General features: G+C 50.5%; 1 protein-coding gene across 10 annotated transcripts in view; it reads left to right on the top strand.

Annotated features, from left to right (window-relative positions):
- IFT140 (intraflagellar transport 140) overlaps window positions 1–16,474 on the top strand; it is a 70,825-nt gene that overhangs the window by 8,639 nt on the left and 45,712 nt on the right. For all 10 annotated transcript variants that reach the window (XM_082644255.1, XM_082644250.1, XM_082644258.1 and 7 more), the window contains 9 exons: window positions 4,128–4,249; window positions 4,381–4,523; window positions 6,049–6,224; window positions 7,136–7,227; window positions 7,816–7,922; window positions 8,604–8,749; window positions 11,739–11,942; window positions 12,076–12,148; window positions 14,613–14,704. In XM_082644255.1, coding sequence (XP_082500381.1) covers window positions 4,128–4,249; window positions 4,381–4,523; window positions 6,049–6,224; window positions 7,136–7,227; window positions 7,816–7,922; window positions 8,604–8,749; window positions 11,739–11,942; window positions 12,076–12,148; window positions 14,613–14,704 — 1,155 coding nt within the window. The remainder of the gene's footprint in view (window positions 1–4,127; window positions 4,250–4,380; window positions 4,524–6,048; window positions 6,225–7,135; window positions 7,228–7,815; window positions 7,923–8,603; window positions 8,750–11,738; window positions 11,943–12,075; window positions 12,149–14,612; window positions 14,705–16,474) is intronic.

Raw genomic sequence — 16,474 nt, forward strand, 5'->3', positions numbered from 1 at the left:
CTCAGGGCCCCTTCCTGCACAGCCGTCTCTCTCCTGTGCCATCCGTCCAGGAGGCTGCTGGAAACAAAGGAATCCACCCGCTCCAGTTTCACCCCAGAGATGACCTGCCCTTCCTCCTCTGTCCCAAGTCCAGCTCGGGCCAGGTGCCCCCTGTGCAGCCACCCTTGGGCCTGGGGCAGTGGGGGATCCCTGGAAGAGGACACCAGGCAGACACTTGGTTGGTGAAGAAGCGGGGAGCTTCTGCGTGTCCAGGGCTCATCTCCCTCGCACTCTCCTACTGGACAAGAGCTGAGGGCGAGGAGCAAGTGCACCTACACAAGGGAAAGGGCAAGTCGCTTCCTGATCTCTGAGATAAACCATTAGTGAGCCAACTGTGTGAAGTGACAATGTGTCCCGACAGTCGTATCTGGAGCCCTAACTTCACACTAGTCCCTTAGCACGTTCACCTCCTGCTCTGCACGGGACTGGTTTCCCACCTGAGGGTGAGATGCTCTCGCTTTTCCTTCAAGTCTTACTGGATAAAGTTATTTGAATGAAGTGACCTGGAAGAAATGGCAGCGAGTAAAGAGACCACTCCGAACACAAAGGATCCCCCCTCAGGAGTAGTAAGAGGTGCAAAAACCACTTAGAATTTAGGGGCAATGAGCAGGAGGCCCCGAAGAGGCATCTGCTTTGCCATCTTCTACTTGGCGTCTGCATGTCTATCTGGTTACAGGAGACCTGAGGTGACCTCCTGTGGCCTCCCCTCCTCGTATGTGTGTGTGTGTGTGTGTCTGTCTGTCTGTCCTTGTATCAGAACAGGGGTCTGCAGTATTCTGAGCAGAAACCACTGCTCCAGGGGCTCCGGACGTTTCCATCCTTCAACTTCTTCCCCAGCCCAACAGTCGGAGGATCTGGACGGGCTGAGTGCTCGTGTTTGTGTTCGGGAGCCCAATGAGCTGTCAGCTGGAAGCTCGTGTATACTCATAAAACAGAGAGTCATTTACTGTGTTAAAAATTAAGTGCTGGGGCTTCCCTGGTGGTGCAGTGGTTGAGAATCTGTCTGCTAATGCAGGGGACACGAGTTCGAGCCCTGGTCTGGGAAGATCCCACATGCCACGGAGCAACCAGACCCGTGAGCCACAACTACTGAGCCTGCACGTCTGGAGCCAGTGCTCCGCAACAAGAGAGGCCACGACAGTGAGAGTCCCGTGCACTGCGATGAAGAGTGGCCCCCGCTTGCCACAACTAGAGAAAGCCCTTGCACAGAAACGAAGACCCAACACAGCCAAAAATAAAAATAAATAAATTAAAAGAAGGCTCAACATTAAAAAAAAATAATTAAGTGCTGGACGGGAGTTCCCTGGCAGTCCAGTGGTTAGGACTCGGCACTTTCACTGCAGGGTCCTGTGTTCAATCCCTGTTTGGAGAGCTAAGGTCCTGCAAGCTGCGCAGCCGGGCCAAAAAGAAAAAAGAAAAAGAAAAATTAAGTGCTGGACGATTGTACTTGCAGGGCGGAGCAGAAGGCCATCTCCACAGAGGCCATGTGTGCCTAAAACACACAGCAGGGCCCAACTGCTGGCTCCTCTAGGAAGGAGGCTAGGTGACGGGGAAGGAAGCCTTCCCATTTCTGCCCTTATGTGTGTGTTTCACTCTGCAAGCATTATTTTTTTAATGTTATTTTAAGAGTAATTTGTAAACACAAAAAAACCAATAATGTTTTTATTCTTTTTTATAAATTTATTTATTTTATGTATTTATTTTTGGCTGTGTTGGGTCTTTGTTGCTGCGCGCGGGCTTTCTCTAGTTGCGGCGAGCGGGGGCTACTCTTCGTTGCAGTGCGCGGGCTTCTCACTGTGCTGGCTTCTCTCGTTGTGGATCATGGGCTCTAGGCGCATGGGCTTCAGTAGTTGTGGCACGCGGGCTCAGTAGTTGTGGCACGCGGGCTCAGTAGTTGTGGCACACAGGCTCAGTAGTTGTGGCGCACGCGCTTAGTTGCTCTGCAACATGCGGGATCTTCCCAGACCAGGGATCAAACCCGTGTCCCCTGCATTGGCAGGCAGATTCTCAACCACTGCACCACCAGGGAAGCCCCAATGTTTTTATTCTTATCTTTATAAAGCTGGCAAAGTCAAGCAGAATCTGTATAATAATATATGATTTGAATTCTATATATACTCGTGTTACATACTATTTCTGATCTTATATACTTCTCTTAGAGGTCCACTGTACAAGTTGCTTTTTAAGGCCCACATTTTTTTTTTTTTTTTTTTTTTTTGGCAGTGCCACACAGCATGCAGGATCTTAGTTCCCTGACCAGGGATCGAACCCGTGTCCCCTGCAGTGGAAGCGTGGAGTCTTAACCACTGGGCTTCCAGGGACGTCCCAAGGCCCACATTATTTGAAAATCATATTCTTATATACAGTAAAGCAATGTTACCCAGCATTGGGGGTATTGGAATGAAAGCGGCTTGAAAGAAGGGTGGGAAGATGACCTCACTGTCTGCTAAAACACCCATCTGACCGTGAGCAGGAAACAGACCTTGAGGACTGCTTGGGCAACGCAGCAAAGCGGCCTCAGGGTTCGAGGGAAACACTGCCATTTGACAAAGCTTAGCTTGTCCCAGCCAGAAGCCCTCCTGGAAAATTGCTCCTGGACCAAGTCGTCGTCCCCGCAACTTGAACTTTTCTAGCAGTTGTCTGAGCCATTAATTTGAGATTCTGATGACTTTGACGTTGAACATATAGTACACCTGGCACCCAGATCTTGGTTTCTGTTGGTTTCTTCCAATAAAAGGAACCAGAGCTCCTTGGAGAAATGGCTGATCCTCGGGCTGGGGCAGGACGGCAAGCCCAGAGGATCTGTAGGCCAGGACGTGAGGAGGTGCTCACAAACCCACAGCGACGGGCGCATCGAAGGGACAACAGAGCTGGAGGAAAGAACTCCCGATGGCAGAGCTGGAACAATTTGAGTATCTAAACAAACAAGGGAATATTGGGTCATAACCCAGAGTAGAAAATAAATATCCATGGGTCCATCCATGTGTCCATATTGATGTAAATCTATGATTTAATAAATCAGTAAATGGTGGACAAGAGGCATATCTCTCCAGATGATCTGGGAGGTGAGACATAACTCCCCTTCCTATGTGTGGGCTGCACACAGTGACTTCCTTCCAGGCAGGATAGGATGGAAGGAAGAAGAAACTCTCCAGTGAGGGAGGTCACAGACATGACCTCAGCAGACAGGTCACGCCGAGGGCAGGGACCCCTGATCCGACGTGTTGACAGCAGCACTTGACCTCTGGTCTTCCTCTCAAACCCACCACCCCGAAAACAATGAGAAAAACATCAGACAAATCCCGCCGGAGGGACATACTACAAAACCCCTGATCGGTCCTCCTCAACACTGTCCAGGCATCCAGAACAGGGGCATCTGAGCCACCGTCCCAGCCCAGGGGGGCCCAAGGAGACAGGGCGACCAGATGTCTGTGGGGCCTGGACAGGGTCCCAGGGCAGGAAGAACTGAGGAGAGGTGAATAAAGCACCAACTTTAGTTAGTATCATGCGCCACAGTAATATAGGGTCAGTAATAGGAGAAGCTAGGTGTGAGGTATGGGACTTCTCTGAACTATCTTTGCCACTTTTCCTTAAATCTGAATCTATCCCAAAATAAAGATTTGTTTTAAAAACTGAACGTGTGACACTTGTTATCTCCAGGGAGTGAAGATGGGAGGGGGCACAGGGAGGAGTTTCTGGTTCCTTCATTGAACACTAGAATTGTTTTGAGTTTTTCATGGCACACGTATAGTAGTAGTATAACTTTTTTTTTTTTTTTTTTTTTTGCGGTACGCGGGCCTCTCACTGCTGTGGCCTCTCCCGTTGCGGAGCACAGGCTCCGGACGCGCAGGCTCAGCGGCCATGGCTCACGGGCCCAGCCGCTCCACGGCATGTGGGATCTTCCCGGACCGGGGCAAAACCCGTGTCCCCTGCATCGGCAGGCGGTCTCTCAACCACTGCACCACCAGGGAAGCCCATTAGTAGTATAATTTTAAAAGAAAAAAAGGAGTAAGCCCATGCTCTGTTGCACAGTGTCACCCTCACCCTCCACCAGTCACTTGCTAAGAATGTGACCTTGGGTTTTCCAGCTTGGTGTCCTGCTCTTATGGAAATTGGACCAAAGGGGTCGAGTACAAGGGGCATCGCTGCTGAAACACGAGTATGGAAAACACCTCACTCACTGCATCTTCCGGCTCCCCCCTCCCGGCGAGTAAGTAGAGCTCGGGTGGTGGCTGGCGGGCCCGGGGATGTGGCTCCTCCTGACACTGGAGGGGTCTCCTCTGTGGTTATACCACCTTCGTCCAGGGAGCAACGAGGAATCTCTGTCACATTTGCTCTTAGGGACCTCGTTCAGTTGGCAAAGGCTGCTGTGAGTGGTGATGAGAAAGCCCTGGACAAGTTTAACTGGAGGAAGAGTGGCTTTGGAAGTTTCCTGAAAATGGGACCTCAAGAGGGACTCTCATTCTTTGTCAGCTTGACCGATGGTAAGACACTCAGGTTGGGGTCTGGGGACACTGCAGTGTTTCCGAGTGTCTGGGAGATTATAAGCGAATGGATGGCATTTCTGCATAAAATTGCAGGCTGTGCGCCACTCCCAGATGGATGCCTTAGCCGGCTTGTGCAGGTGTTTATCCAGGATCCAAAGGGTGGCTTCACCTTGACCTGATAGAGACAAATTGAGCTTTATTTGCATTTGAAGGTTTTTCAGGAGGAAGCTGTCCAGGATGTGCAGCCTCAGATGAATTGATGCCAGGGGTACCCGGCATGGTCTCCAAGCCAGCAGCGGGGCTCAGCTCTGGGGTGGGTGTGACCGGGGCACGCTGGACCAGCAGCCCCGGCAGGGCCAGGCCATCCATGCTCATTTAACACGGCTCCCCCGCGGTATGCTAGGAGGCAGGCGGCGGCCAGTAGATGCAGTGAGGCTCAGAGAGATAGAGGGTCTCGTACACTCACGAGACGTTCATGAGTGCCTTCCCCCATGGGAAAGGGGCCCTTCCTGGGGTGATGGGGTTCGAGGACGTGTGTGGCCAGGCAGCTTAACCATGACAGGTGACAGCTGGGAGGGGCTGGGGCATTTGTCAGTTTAAAAGTAGAGAGGGGAGTTGGAGGGACCCAATGTGGGCACTGTGGGGGCGGCGGGGGCCCTGAGGGAGGAAGGAGACGTGGCGACTGGAGGCCTGGCTCTGTAGGGAGTGTCAGTGCTGCCCCCGCTCAGCGGCCGTGCAACTGGGGCAGATGATCCGGTATCTTTGTGCCTTAGCTTCCGAACATGTACAGTGGGGATCAGGATAGTACCTGCCCCCAGAGCCTCTGCACATGGAGCCTGCACACATCTGTGCTCAGTAAGTACTAGTTACTGTTATGATTAGCCTCCATACAACCTTGAACCTTTAAGCTTAATAAGAACTCAAGTTGTCCACTGGGAGTGAGATGGGAGGCGGCGTGGAGGGTGAGGAGGCTCCCGAGAGCAGCAGAATGAACCCAATCCCGAGAACTCACAGGAGGTGCTGCCACCGTGCTCAGAAGCCTGAAAGCAGAACCAGGAGACAGCTCGGGGGCAAGAGGAGGGTATCCAGGCTGGGAGGGGCCCTGGGGCCGAGGCAAGGGCATGGGGAAGGCAAGAGGGTGCAGGCCAGACGCCAGCCAGCGATACCCGGTACCCGGGATGGAGGGTGCAGGCCGAGGCTCCGGGGAGGGTCATAGTTAAGGCCCCAGCAGATGGGTGACGGACGTGTGCCTAGGGGACTGAGATGACCAGAGCATGGAGGCTGTGCATCAGGAGGGTGGTCAGTGTGAGCGCTGGACAGTGGTGGAGGGAGGATGGCAGACACAGGGGTCCAGGCTGGACTGACCCAGAGATGGCGGACGCATGGGTCATGTGCCAGTGTTTTTAAAATGGCTTATTTGTAAATGGTTATGATGAAGATGTTTACATTGAAAGTGTCCCTAAGTAGGTAGAATGGCTCCCGGGGAGTGTCCAGCCTCGATGGACACGTCGCTTTCCCGCAGGGACCGTGCACTACGTGGACGAGAAGGGCAGGACGGCCCGGGTGGCATCCACGGACAGCTCCATTCAGGCGCTGTTCTACCTGGAGAAGAGAGAGGTGCTGGTGGCAGTCACCGAGAGCCTGCTGCTGTGTCTGTTCACGGTGATGCCCGAGGGTGTGGCCGAGGAGGTGATGAAGGTGAGGAGGTGATGGGGGGGTGCCCCAGGGGGTCTCCAGCCTCTCTTGCCCGCCTCACACACCCCTTCGTTTTGGTTGAGGAGTCTGTGTCTCAGGGCCACCACCAGAGCTTTAGCACCTTATTTATTGTGCACCATTGCGGTCACAGGTTGGGGAGACACCAGGAGACGGGGCCTCTCAGAGCCACGGGAGGTAGGGGGCTGTGGCGGGGACTCCTGGCTATGTGCAGACCTTGAGGGTTGTCACCAGTGTTCCCTCTCTGACACTACCGCTGGCCCACACATATGCATTGCTTTATCCGAGGGGTGTGTGACAATCACAACTCTGGATGCCCTGCCATCCACATGGGTGCCTCGCCCCGGGCCGGGGCACTCACTTGCGGGAGGACGTTAGGAGGCCTGGGGCATTGGGTGTTGGTCAGGCAGTGCGTGCAGCTCCTTGAGGACTGCATGCCGCTCTCCTGCCACTTTCTTGGTTTACACCCAAGGATTCTATGGTTCTCAGAGGACTCCGAACCTTCCCTAAGATGCTCTGGTCGATACAGAAAAGTCGGTGTTCAGGGGTCCTTTGTGCACCTCTGTCTACACAGCAGTTGAAATGTGGTCACTGAGTCCTGTGAACCTGGGTTCAAATCCCCCCTCAGCCCCTTGCTGGCAGGTTTGCTCTGCACACAGGCTGTGACAAGCTGCCTCACCCAACGTGGGGCACCCCTGTCATTAACTACGTAATGTGCAGTGGTCACTGCTTTGGCCTGAAAGGCTGGGGCTGCCCTTCTAAGTGTCCACAGCCACCCTCACTTCCTCCGCTTGGTGAGTCTGCGGGGAGTCACTGCCAAACAGAAAGTCCAGCTGCTGAACAGGGACCTGGTCTCGACAAGGGCGACGTGCTCCTTTCGGGTTGTTGTTGTGCAGGTAAAGCTGAGTGGAAATATGGGTCGCCGGGCAAACGTCGCCCTGATCAACGGCAGCCTTCTTGTGACCGCCACTGGGGAGGCGGTCCTCAGGTGAGATCCCGACTCTGCAGAGAGCGCTGGGGTTGAAAATTCTGTCCCACACAGTCTCTTGAGTACACTTTGTATTGGAGTGTAACATACATATAGAAAAATGCACAAATTATGACGAAGTGTTACTAATTGGGCACATCCATGTAACCAGCCCTGAGATGGAAGAACAGAACATATCAGAGACCCCAGGTATTCCGTCCGCACCCACAGCGGTCACACTGTCCTGACGTCTGCCTGCCTTTTTGATCCCCGGGTAGATGGAATCCCGTGTTGTGTTCTCTTGGGTCCGGCTGCTTTAGCTCATGTGACATTCAGGGGTTCTCCCTGGTTGGGTGCTTGGAGTTCCTTTGTTCTCATCGTGACCCGGTGTCACACAGGAACCCTCTTTTATTAACAACTGCTCCCTTTGTTATGAACAAGACGTAACATAGGTAACGTAGCAACGACATGCTTTTCTTCTCAGAGTCCAAAGGGCCGTGTCTTTTTCCTGATTTTTAAAGTTTGCTCTGCGAGTTGAACAAGACCCTCACAGCTGAGGGAAGCCCACTAACACAGTCCCCCCGTGGGACTTTCCTCCTTGCCTTGTAGATTCTGGGATTTAGAACGAGGAGAGAATTACGTACTGAGTCCAGAGGAGAAGTTTGGTTTTGAAAAAGGAGAGAATATGAACTGTGTTTCTTACTGTAGAGTCAAAGGTGAGACTTCCCAGCGTCAGAGGGAGAGCCCACCTCAGGCTTTGCTCTGGGCTGCACTGTGATGACGTGTAACTCAGGGCTGTTCTAAGAAGCATACCTCAGTTACAACTATGTCAGTCACTCGAGTACAGTCAGCCAAGAGCAAAAAAGAGGCAGGAAAGCTGTGTTGTCCCACGTAGTGGTCAAGGAGTTTGGTCAGGAATGTGACCAGCCTGGCTGTGTGAATTGGTGTCTGTTCCTCCTGAAACCTCAAGAAAAAGTCAGTGTGAGAAACATTAAATATATATGTGTACGTGGATGTGCGTATGTGTACACACACGCACACACAAATATGACAGAAAGAATAGGAGATGCACCAGAGCAGCACTTTCGTGCCCGCTGAGTGCTAAGTGCTGTCTGGCATTGGGAAAGCAGCCCTGAACACAGGCAGGCAGGCTCCTCTCTCATGGGAGAAACCAGAGAGCAAGCAGCACCCCCCCCAATCCCCCATCCACACATGTACACACTGTGTCACTGCGAGTAGTGAACTCCTGCTAAGGAAGACACGGCCAGGTAAGAGGCTGGGCAGGTCCTGGACGGAGGGCTGACGGGCTGGTATTTTAGAGAGGGTGGTCAGAGAAGGGAGCTTGCTGCTGTTTTTATCCCTTTTCAACTCGATGTGAACTTTCTTTTTACCTACAGGTCTTCTGGCAGCAGGTACCGATAAAGGGCGCGTAGCCATGTGGAGAAAAGTGCCAGGCCCCCAGAGCAGCCAAGGGGTGGAGGGCAAAGACAGGTGGACCCTTCAGATCCCCACTGAGCTCGAAGGAAACATCACGCAGATAAAGGTACACCTCGACGGGGCGCTGGGTGCACTCATTTTCTGCAGAATTGGAGGCAGTAATTGCTCTGAACCTATTTTTGTCAGTTATTCAAATTAAGATAAAAAATAACAACAGTAAAATATTTTTAAAGGCCTTTTGGGTTTCAGAACTACAGATAAGGGATTGTGGATCTGTAGTAATCTATATTTATCTTTTTAAATCTATCTACCTGTCCATTTATCTCTATCATCTATTTATCTTATTTATTTATTTATTTATTTGGCTGTGCCGCACGACTTGCAGAATCTTAGCTCCCCGACCAGGGATTGAATCTGCACCCCAGCAGTGGAAGCGCCAAGTCCTAACCGCTGGACCGCCAGGGAATTCCCGCCCCAGCTTCCTCTTAGTGCTCCAAAACTCCACTGTTTTCTGGTCATCCTGAGGCTTGAACTTGCCCATATTCTGTTTCAAACAAAGTCATTCTGTCGGGGAGCTTGCTGTTCTTGTGGACTGCCTTTCCCCTCAGGAAAAGATTTCTGAGTCACTGCTCCACAGCCTGGTAGTGGGGAGAGTAGCTGGCTTTCTGGGGTGACACCCTGCTTTGGGAGCTGGGAGCTGGGCACAGGAGCCTCTGGTCCCGGATGGCCTCTCCCAGAGAGGAGCAAGCTGGGGCGAGGGCCTGGGGGCCCAATATCGTCTGGCTCCCGCTCCTGATGCAGAGCCTCCCTCCGACCCACCTGGACCTGGCCTCTGTGCCGGAGCTGGGGGAGTGAGAGATGCTGGCAGCTGCCCCTCCCAGGAAAATGCCGGAGGAAAGGGAGCCCTGGTTTCTTGGCCAAACCTGCCTGCCGAGCTCACCTGCCACAGACTCTGCTCTTCTTACCAGACTTAGTAGACTTTCTTTAATAAGTCTTTCTTCATTTACTCTGTGCCCAATTCCCAGAGAAGTACATGGTTGTGTTTTCATAATTTTCACCAGTTATGCCTGTTATGTCCTCGGGGCTTCTCACCTGCCTTTCTGGAACTTGCCTCTCAGATCTGCTCTGTGTGAATTTTTTTTTTAATTTTTGGCTGCACCAAGTGGCACACAGGATCTTAGTTCCCTAATCAGGGATCGAACCCACGCCCCTTACAGTGGAAGTGCGACATCTTAACCACTGGACCGCCAGGGAAGTTCCTGAATTTTTTAAGATAAAGTTTACTTAATCTGTACTAATCAGGAAATGAAAACTTACATGGTAAACAGTTTAGTGATACCTTAGAGCAATTTTGGGAATTACTTTTAGATCCTCATCTTAGGTCATAAATAAACATAGTTTCTGGATGAATTAACGAGTTAAATATTTTTAAAAGTTAGGTCAGGGACTTCCCTGGCGGTCCAGTGGTTAAGACTTCGCCTTCCAATGGAGGGGGTGTGGGTTCGATCCCTGGTCGGGGAACTGAGATCCCACATGCCTTGCAGCCAAAAAACCAAAACATAAAACAGAAGCAATATTGTAACAAATTCAATAAAGACTTTAAAAATGGTCCACCTGTTAAAAAATGAAAATAAAATTAAAAAAATTAAAAGTTGGGTCAGAATAACTGGCTAAAAACACAGAATATAATCAGATCTGTAGAGAAAGTGTAACTTTCTTAGATTTTAAGTAATAAAAGAAGTTGCAAAAGCAGAGGGACAAGGTTGAGTCCATAAGAACATGTCACACTGGGCATGTGAACAGGAAGGCTGGGATGAAAGGAAAACTGAGCTGGGTAAATATTAACTTTAAAGGGTTAATCTCTAAAACACCAAATTTTCCCAATTTTCAATGCATAGTTTTTTTCTTCATTTGAATACCAATCCCAGTTGATGTGTACATTGAAAGTATTTTTGTTTTTTGTGGGAGAAGAAAGGTGCTGTTTTAAACTGATGGCTCATCTTACCTTTAGTGATATCTTAGAATAAAGGACATGAAAAACACTCACATTTATAAGAAAAATATTAAGAATGCCAATGGAGGGAATTCCCTGGCGGTCCAGTGGTTAGGACTCGGTGCTTTCACTGTGGGAGCCTGGGTTCGATCCCTGGTTGGGGAACTAAGCCTGCATGCTGCACTGTGCGGCCGAAAAGAAAAGAATGTAAATGGATAAGTGATGAAGGAGAGTGCAGATAATTTACCTAAGGGTGGTTAGTAGAATCCATGGAAAACATGTAACCTCAGTGGTAATGAAAGAAATGCCCATTTTAAATAACAGTAAGAGCCACACTAACTTTCTTGAAAGACGTAAAAGAAAAATTGACTCAATAGACCATGTTCCTCAGAGAGAAGCCTCAATCTTGTAATTATTTCTTTCCAAATAAACCTACAAAAAATTACATGTTTATCCAGTGAAAATAAGGAGTTTTTTTGGGGGTTTTTTTGCTGGGGGAATTCAACACAATAATTCTAAACTCATTTGGGAGAGCAAATGGCCAAGAAAAAAATTTAAAAGAACCAGACCATTTCTGTATCCTATACCAGAATATATCTGACAGGTATAGCAATTAATGCGGCATGCTTACTCAGGAATGGATAAATATATCAGTGGAGTAAAGTTAGAAATCCAGAAACGGATTTGTATGGATTTGGAAGTTTAATATGAAATTATGAAAGTGGTACTTGACATCACTAGAGGAAGTCTGGATAGTTCACTACAGTGTGTAAATTTGCTTTCCATTTATAAAACATAGACGCCCCTAAGTTCATGTCAGTAAAGTAAACTCTAGAAGATGCTCAACCAGTCAGGATAGACATGAGCGAGAACAACCACACAAGTTTACCTGCTGGATCTAAACTCTGAGTGTTGTTATTTTAAAGTTTTTCTACAAATTACACATTTTATACTTATAAGTTTTTTAAATCATGTTTTTAAACAAGAAGAAGAAATAGTGCTTGGAAATTGTTTATGAATCCTCGTACTTATAACGTTGCTCTGACTGCACCTCTCCTTTCTGTTCGCACCTTGGGTTCTGTCTCTCAACGTGGGAATGAAGTGGGGCTCCAGGAAGAGCCTCCTGGCAGTGAACAGCATCAGCTCCGTGCTCATCCTCCGCGAGCAGGCCATGTCGTCCCACTTCCACCAGCAGGTGGCCGCGGTGCAGGTCTCCCCGAGCCTACTCAGCGTGTCCTTCCTGTCCACGGGGGTGACGCACAGCCTGCGTACAGACATGTACATCAGCGGAGTGTTCGCCACCAAGGTCACTGCCAGGGTGACCATGGGCTTGGGCGGGATCATCAAAGTAGACAGAAGACCTGGTCGGTTGTTAGGGTCATTCGGGACAACGAGGCCCAGACGGCCGGTTGCTTTTTAATTTCCGTGGTTCTTTGTAGGATGCTGTTGCCGTCTGGAATGGAAAACAGGTGGTGATCTTTGAGCCTTCTGGAGCTACATTACGAAGTGCAGGTAGGAGCCTTTTCAGCCCCACGAAGGGGACTCACATCTAATGGGGGTGGTTGCTGCTTCCTGTGGGGTGGGCAAAGGGCAGGCCCAGGGCCATGGGGAGACCCTCACGTCAGTTCTCGTGCCTGGGCCTGCATTTCCAGAGCCAGTGCTGCCACTCTAGCCCTGTGCAGCCAGGGCCTCCCTGGCCTCCCTATAGAAGCCAGTTGAGGTAGTTAAGTGCAGCCAGATCTGGGGCCAGCAGCCCTTCTGGGCTCCAGGATGATGAAACAGCTCAGAAATAAGTCGGCATGAGTGTGAAGAACCACAGTCCTTTCCGGGGAAAGGGATGCTACACACCTGACTTCTGAACTTCCCAGAGCACGCACAGCAGTGAGCCCGTGGGGTCTCGACCAAGGCCAACCTCTGTCTGAAAATTTCAGGATGGATCTTCAGAGCTGTTCCACCCGTCCCATCCATCGCTCCGACTCTCTGTTTCACTTTATCTTCTGCTCTTTAGCACATGTCTGTATGAGTTACGGGGCTGCTGTAACAAGGACCACAAAACGAGTGGCTGTTTAGGAGTTATTCTCTCAGAGTTCTTGAGGCCAGATGTCCAAAATTAGTTTCACTGGCCAAAATCAAGGTGTTGGCAGAGCCCCAGAGGCTCTAGGGAAGACTATGCTCCTTGCTTCTTACAGCTTTTGGTGGCTGCCAGCAATCCTTGGCTTGGGGTCACATCATTCCAGTCTCTGCCTCCACTGTCACATTGTTCCTGTCTAAAAATCTCCCTCTCTCTTATAGGGACACTTGTGATTTCATTTGGGGCCCATCTGCATAATCCAAGATAATCTCCCCATCTCAAGACCTTAACATATTTGGCCATATAAGCTAATATTCATGGGTTTCAGGGATTAAGACCTGATCTCTTTGGGGACATCTTCCCACCAAACACAGTGACCATCAGGACGTGCTCCTCAGCAAGATCTCCTTCTGCACAGTGCTTACCTTCACCCATCCTGACCTAGGCCCTCCCACCTCACAGGGGGACTCGTCATTGCACTGTTCCCAGGGTGATGCCCCCTCGTGCTTGTTTGAATACCTCACACCTCCCTGGGGATATTTTTCCACAGGTTATCACCTCTCTCCCTCATGTTATTCCCTCACTTTTTTTTTCCTCCTCTAACACTTTGTTGCCTAAAGTTCCCTTAGAACACTTTTCCCACCCTGCCCTGGATTGTGCTGATAGTTCACGTCTTTGCCTCTCTTCTACCATAGACCCCTTGAGGGGCAAGGGTGAACTTATCCTCCCAAGGGGGTAGCACAACAGGTGCGGAGCTCTTTTCTGTTTTGTGTGTGTCGTCATCTTCCTAACTAGATAAGAACCTGTCTAGAGCCAGAGACTAGAGCTTGTGGTCTCCAAAGTTCCACATAAGATAAGCAGATGCTTGAACAATCATGATGTCATAGATGCTGTGCTACTGGAAGCAGCACTGCTGGATGGGAGAAAAGAGGAAAGACCATCAGTGACTGGTGAGGGCAGGGTGCCCAGCACTGAGTCCCCACACCTGGCCGTCACTGGCAGCTGTGGCCCTGGCATGTCCCTGTGTCTCAGAGCCTCACTTTCCTCATCTGCAAGATAAAGAAAACACACCTGGGCTTCCCTGGTGGCGCAGTCGTTGAGAATCTGCCTGCCAATGCAGGGGACACGGGTTCGAGCCCTGGTCTGGGAAGATCCCACATACCACGGAGCAACTGGGCCCGTGCACCACAATTACTGAGCCTGCGCATCTGGAGCCTGTGCTCCGCAACGAGAGAGGCCACGATAGTGAGAGGCCCTGCGCACCGCGATGAAGAGGGGCCCCCACTTGCCGCAACTGGAGAAAGCCCTCGCACAGAAACGAAGACCCAACACAGCCATAAATAAATAAATAAATAAAATTTAAAAAAAAGAAAAAAGAAAACACACCTTTCACAAGGCTGTTGTGGGTGCCAAGGAAAGTTAGGGAACACACATGAGAACACTTCTTTTTTTTTTTTTTTCTTTTTTTTTTTTTTTTTTTTCTTTTTGCGGTATGCGGGCCTCTCACTGTTGTGGCCTCTCCCGTTGCAGAGCACAGGCTCCGGATGCGCAGGCCCAGCGGCCATGGCTCACGGGCCCAGCCGCTCCGCGGCATATGGGATCCTCCCAGACCGGGGCACGAACCTGTATCCCCTGCATCGGCAGGCGGACTCTCAACCACTGCACCACCAGGGAGGCCCGAGAACACTTCTTGACTATACTGCAGCTCCACCCCTTCTACCCGTCTCACCGTGGTTCCTTCTTTATATCCTTAGTTGTAGAAGATCTTTTCTGCTAGGTTTCAGTCTTTCTCATCAATAGTTGCCCTACAAAAAGTTCTAGTTTTCGTGTGAGAATGCTTCTTAAACTCTAAGGAGCTATGACGAGACTAGCTGCTGCTGTCCTGACCTTTATCTTTAATTTTAGGCACCTTCCTGTGTGAGTCTCCAGTGTTAGCCATGCATGAAGAAAACGTTTATACAGTGGAGCCAAACCGAGTCCAAGTTCGAACCTGGCAGGTAAATTGCTGCTCTAGAGTGAGTGGCCTGTGACGTTAAAGACAATTAGAGCAGAGTTTAAAATGCCATCTCTAAATCAAGCCAGAGCCTGCTTAATGACTTCACTCAACCACATCAGATTGCCCCCACTAGGTGCTTGGTTGTAAAAATGGATTGTCGGGTAGCCGCTCCATCGACAGCTCTTGTGACTTCAGAAGTCAGGAGGTGAGGCAGTGGCCTTTTGCAGTGAAAAGGACTACATGGCTGGACCTTGAGTGCATGGGGGTGTGAAATGGGAGGAAATTTTGCTGTGTTTAATGCGCATCTTGAGGGCTGAGGGGTCGTCAGTTCAGGACGTATCTTTAGGCAGACCTTTTTCCCTGCATGTGTCTGAGGGTGAGGCCAGGATGGGAGCAATGTGTGCCTCCGGGATGACAGGCCTTTAACACACCATTCTGTTCCCTCCGGGTGGTGTGCAGTAAGGAAACCCTGCCCACATCCCGGGCACACTTGCTGGACCCCCAGGGCTGACGTGGTGTATTAGTTTCCTGAGCCTGCCATAACCAATGACCACAAACTTAGTGGCTTAAAACAATAGAAATGTATTTTCTTCGCAGTTCTGGAGGCCAGAAGTCCTAAATCTAGGTGTGGGCAAGGTTGGCTCCTTCTGAGGCTCTGAGGGTGAATTTGTCCCATGCCCCTTCCAGCTTTTGGTGTTGCTGGCATTCCTTGCGTTCCTCAGCCTGTAGACAGATCACTCCAGTCTTTGCCTCCATCTTTACATGGCCTTCTCCCTGTGTCTTAGAAGGACACTTGTCCTTGGATTTAGGGTCCACCCTAATCCAGAGTTGTCTCCTTTTGATCCTTAATTATATCTGCAAAGACCCTTTTTCCAAGATACATCCAAATGGATGTATCTTTCAGGGGCTACCATTCAGCCCAGTACATGCAACAGTGTTCTGCATCATGGTTGAGGACATTTGTTATGGTACTGGTTTTAGCTCTCAGTATGACTGCTTTGTCCAGCTCTGAGTTCTTTCCTGGGGTCCAGCATTTGATTTCCCAGGGCTGCCATGTCCGTGTCCTTGTACCTCACAGCCTGCACGTCCACTCTTGCATTCAGCAATTCCTGAAAGAGCTTCCGTGCAGTTCTACTTTCTAGCAGGAGGGTCAGACAGTAAAGGTGCACACTGAAGTGTGGAGGTGGGTGGGAAGTATTGCAGGGGGTGGCCTTGGAATAGAGACCTGACAAGTGAGGGAAGCACCCTCAGCCCCACTCACCTCCTGGGGCAAAGTGCAGGTGGAGGGAGCTGGGGCCTGGTGAGATACCTGCCCTGCTTCAGGTCAAAAGGGAGGCATAGAGGCTGGAGGGAAGGAGGGATGGGCCTTGCATACTGCTGATAGTTGTGTAGGGGCATCAGCTGTGGACATAAAGCCGAGGCAGGGAGGGGCCCTCCTAACAAAAGATGAGGGAGCAGCTGGGTTATCGGAGGGGTGACCTGCGGAGCTGGAGAGTGGAGACATGCAAGGAAAGAAGGAAAGGTCTGCAGGGAAGGGGCGAAAGGCATACTGGGAAAGAAGGATAGGGCTGCTGGAAAATGGGGGATTGGCATACTGGGAAAGAATGATAGGTCTGATGGGAAGGTGCAAAGAGCATGCTGGGAAGGGGCAAGAGGCATACTGGGAAAGGGGCGAAAGGCATACTGGGAAAGGGGCAAAAGGCATAATGGGAGAGAATGAAAGACCTGCTGGGAAAGGGCGAAAGGCATGCTGGGAAAGAAGGATAGGCCT

Source organism: Mesoplodon mirus (genome assembly GCF_964341445.2).
Source record: "Mesoplodon mirus genome assembly, chromosome: 15".
NCBI lineage: Eukaryota > Metazoa > Chordata > Mammalia > Artiodactyla > Ziphiidae > Mesoplodon > Mesoplodon mirus.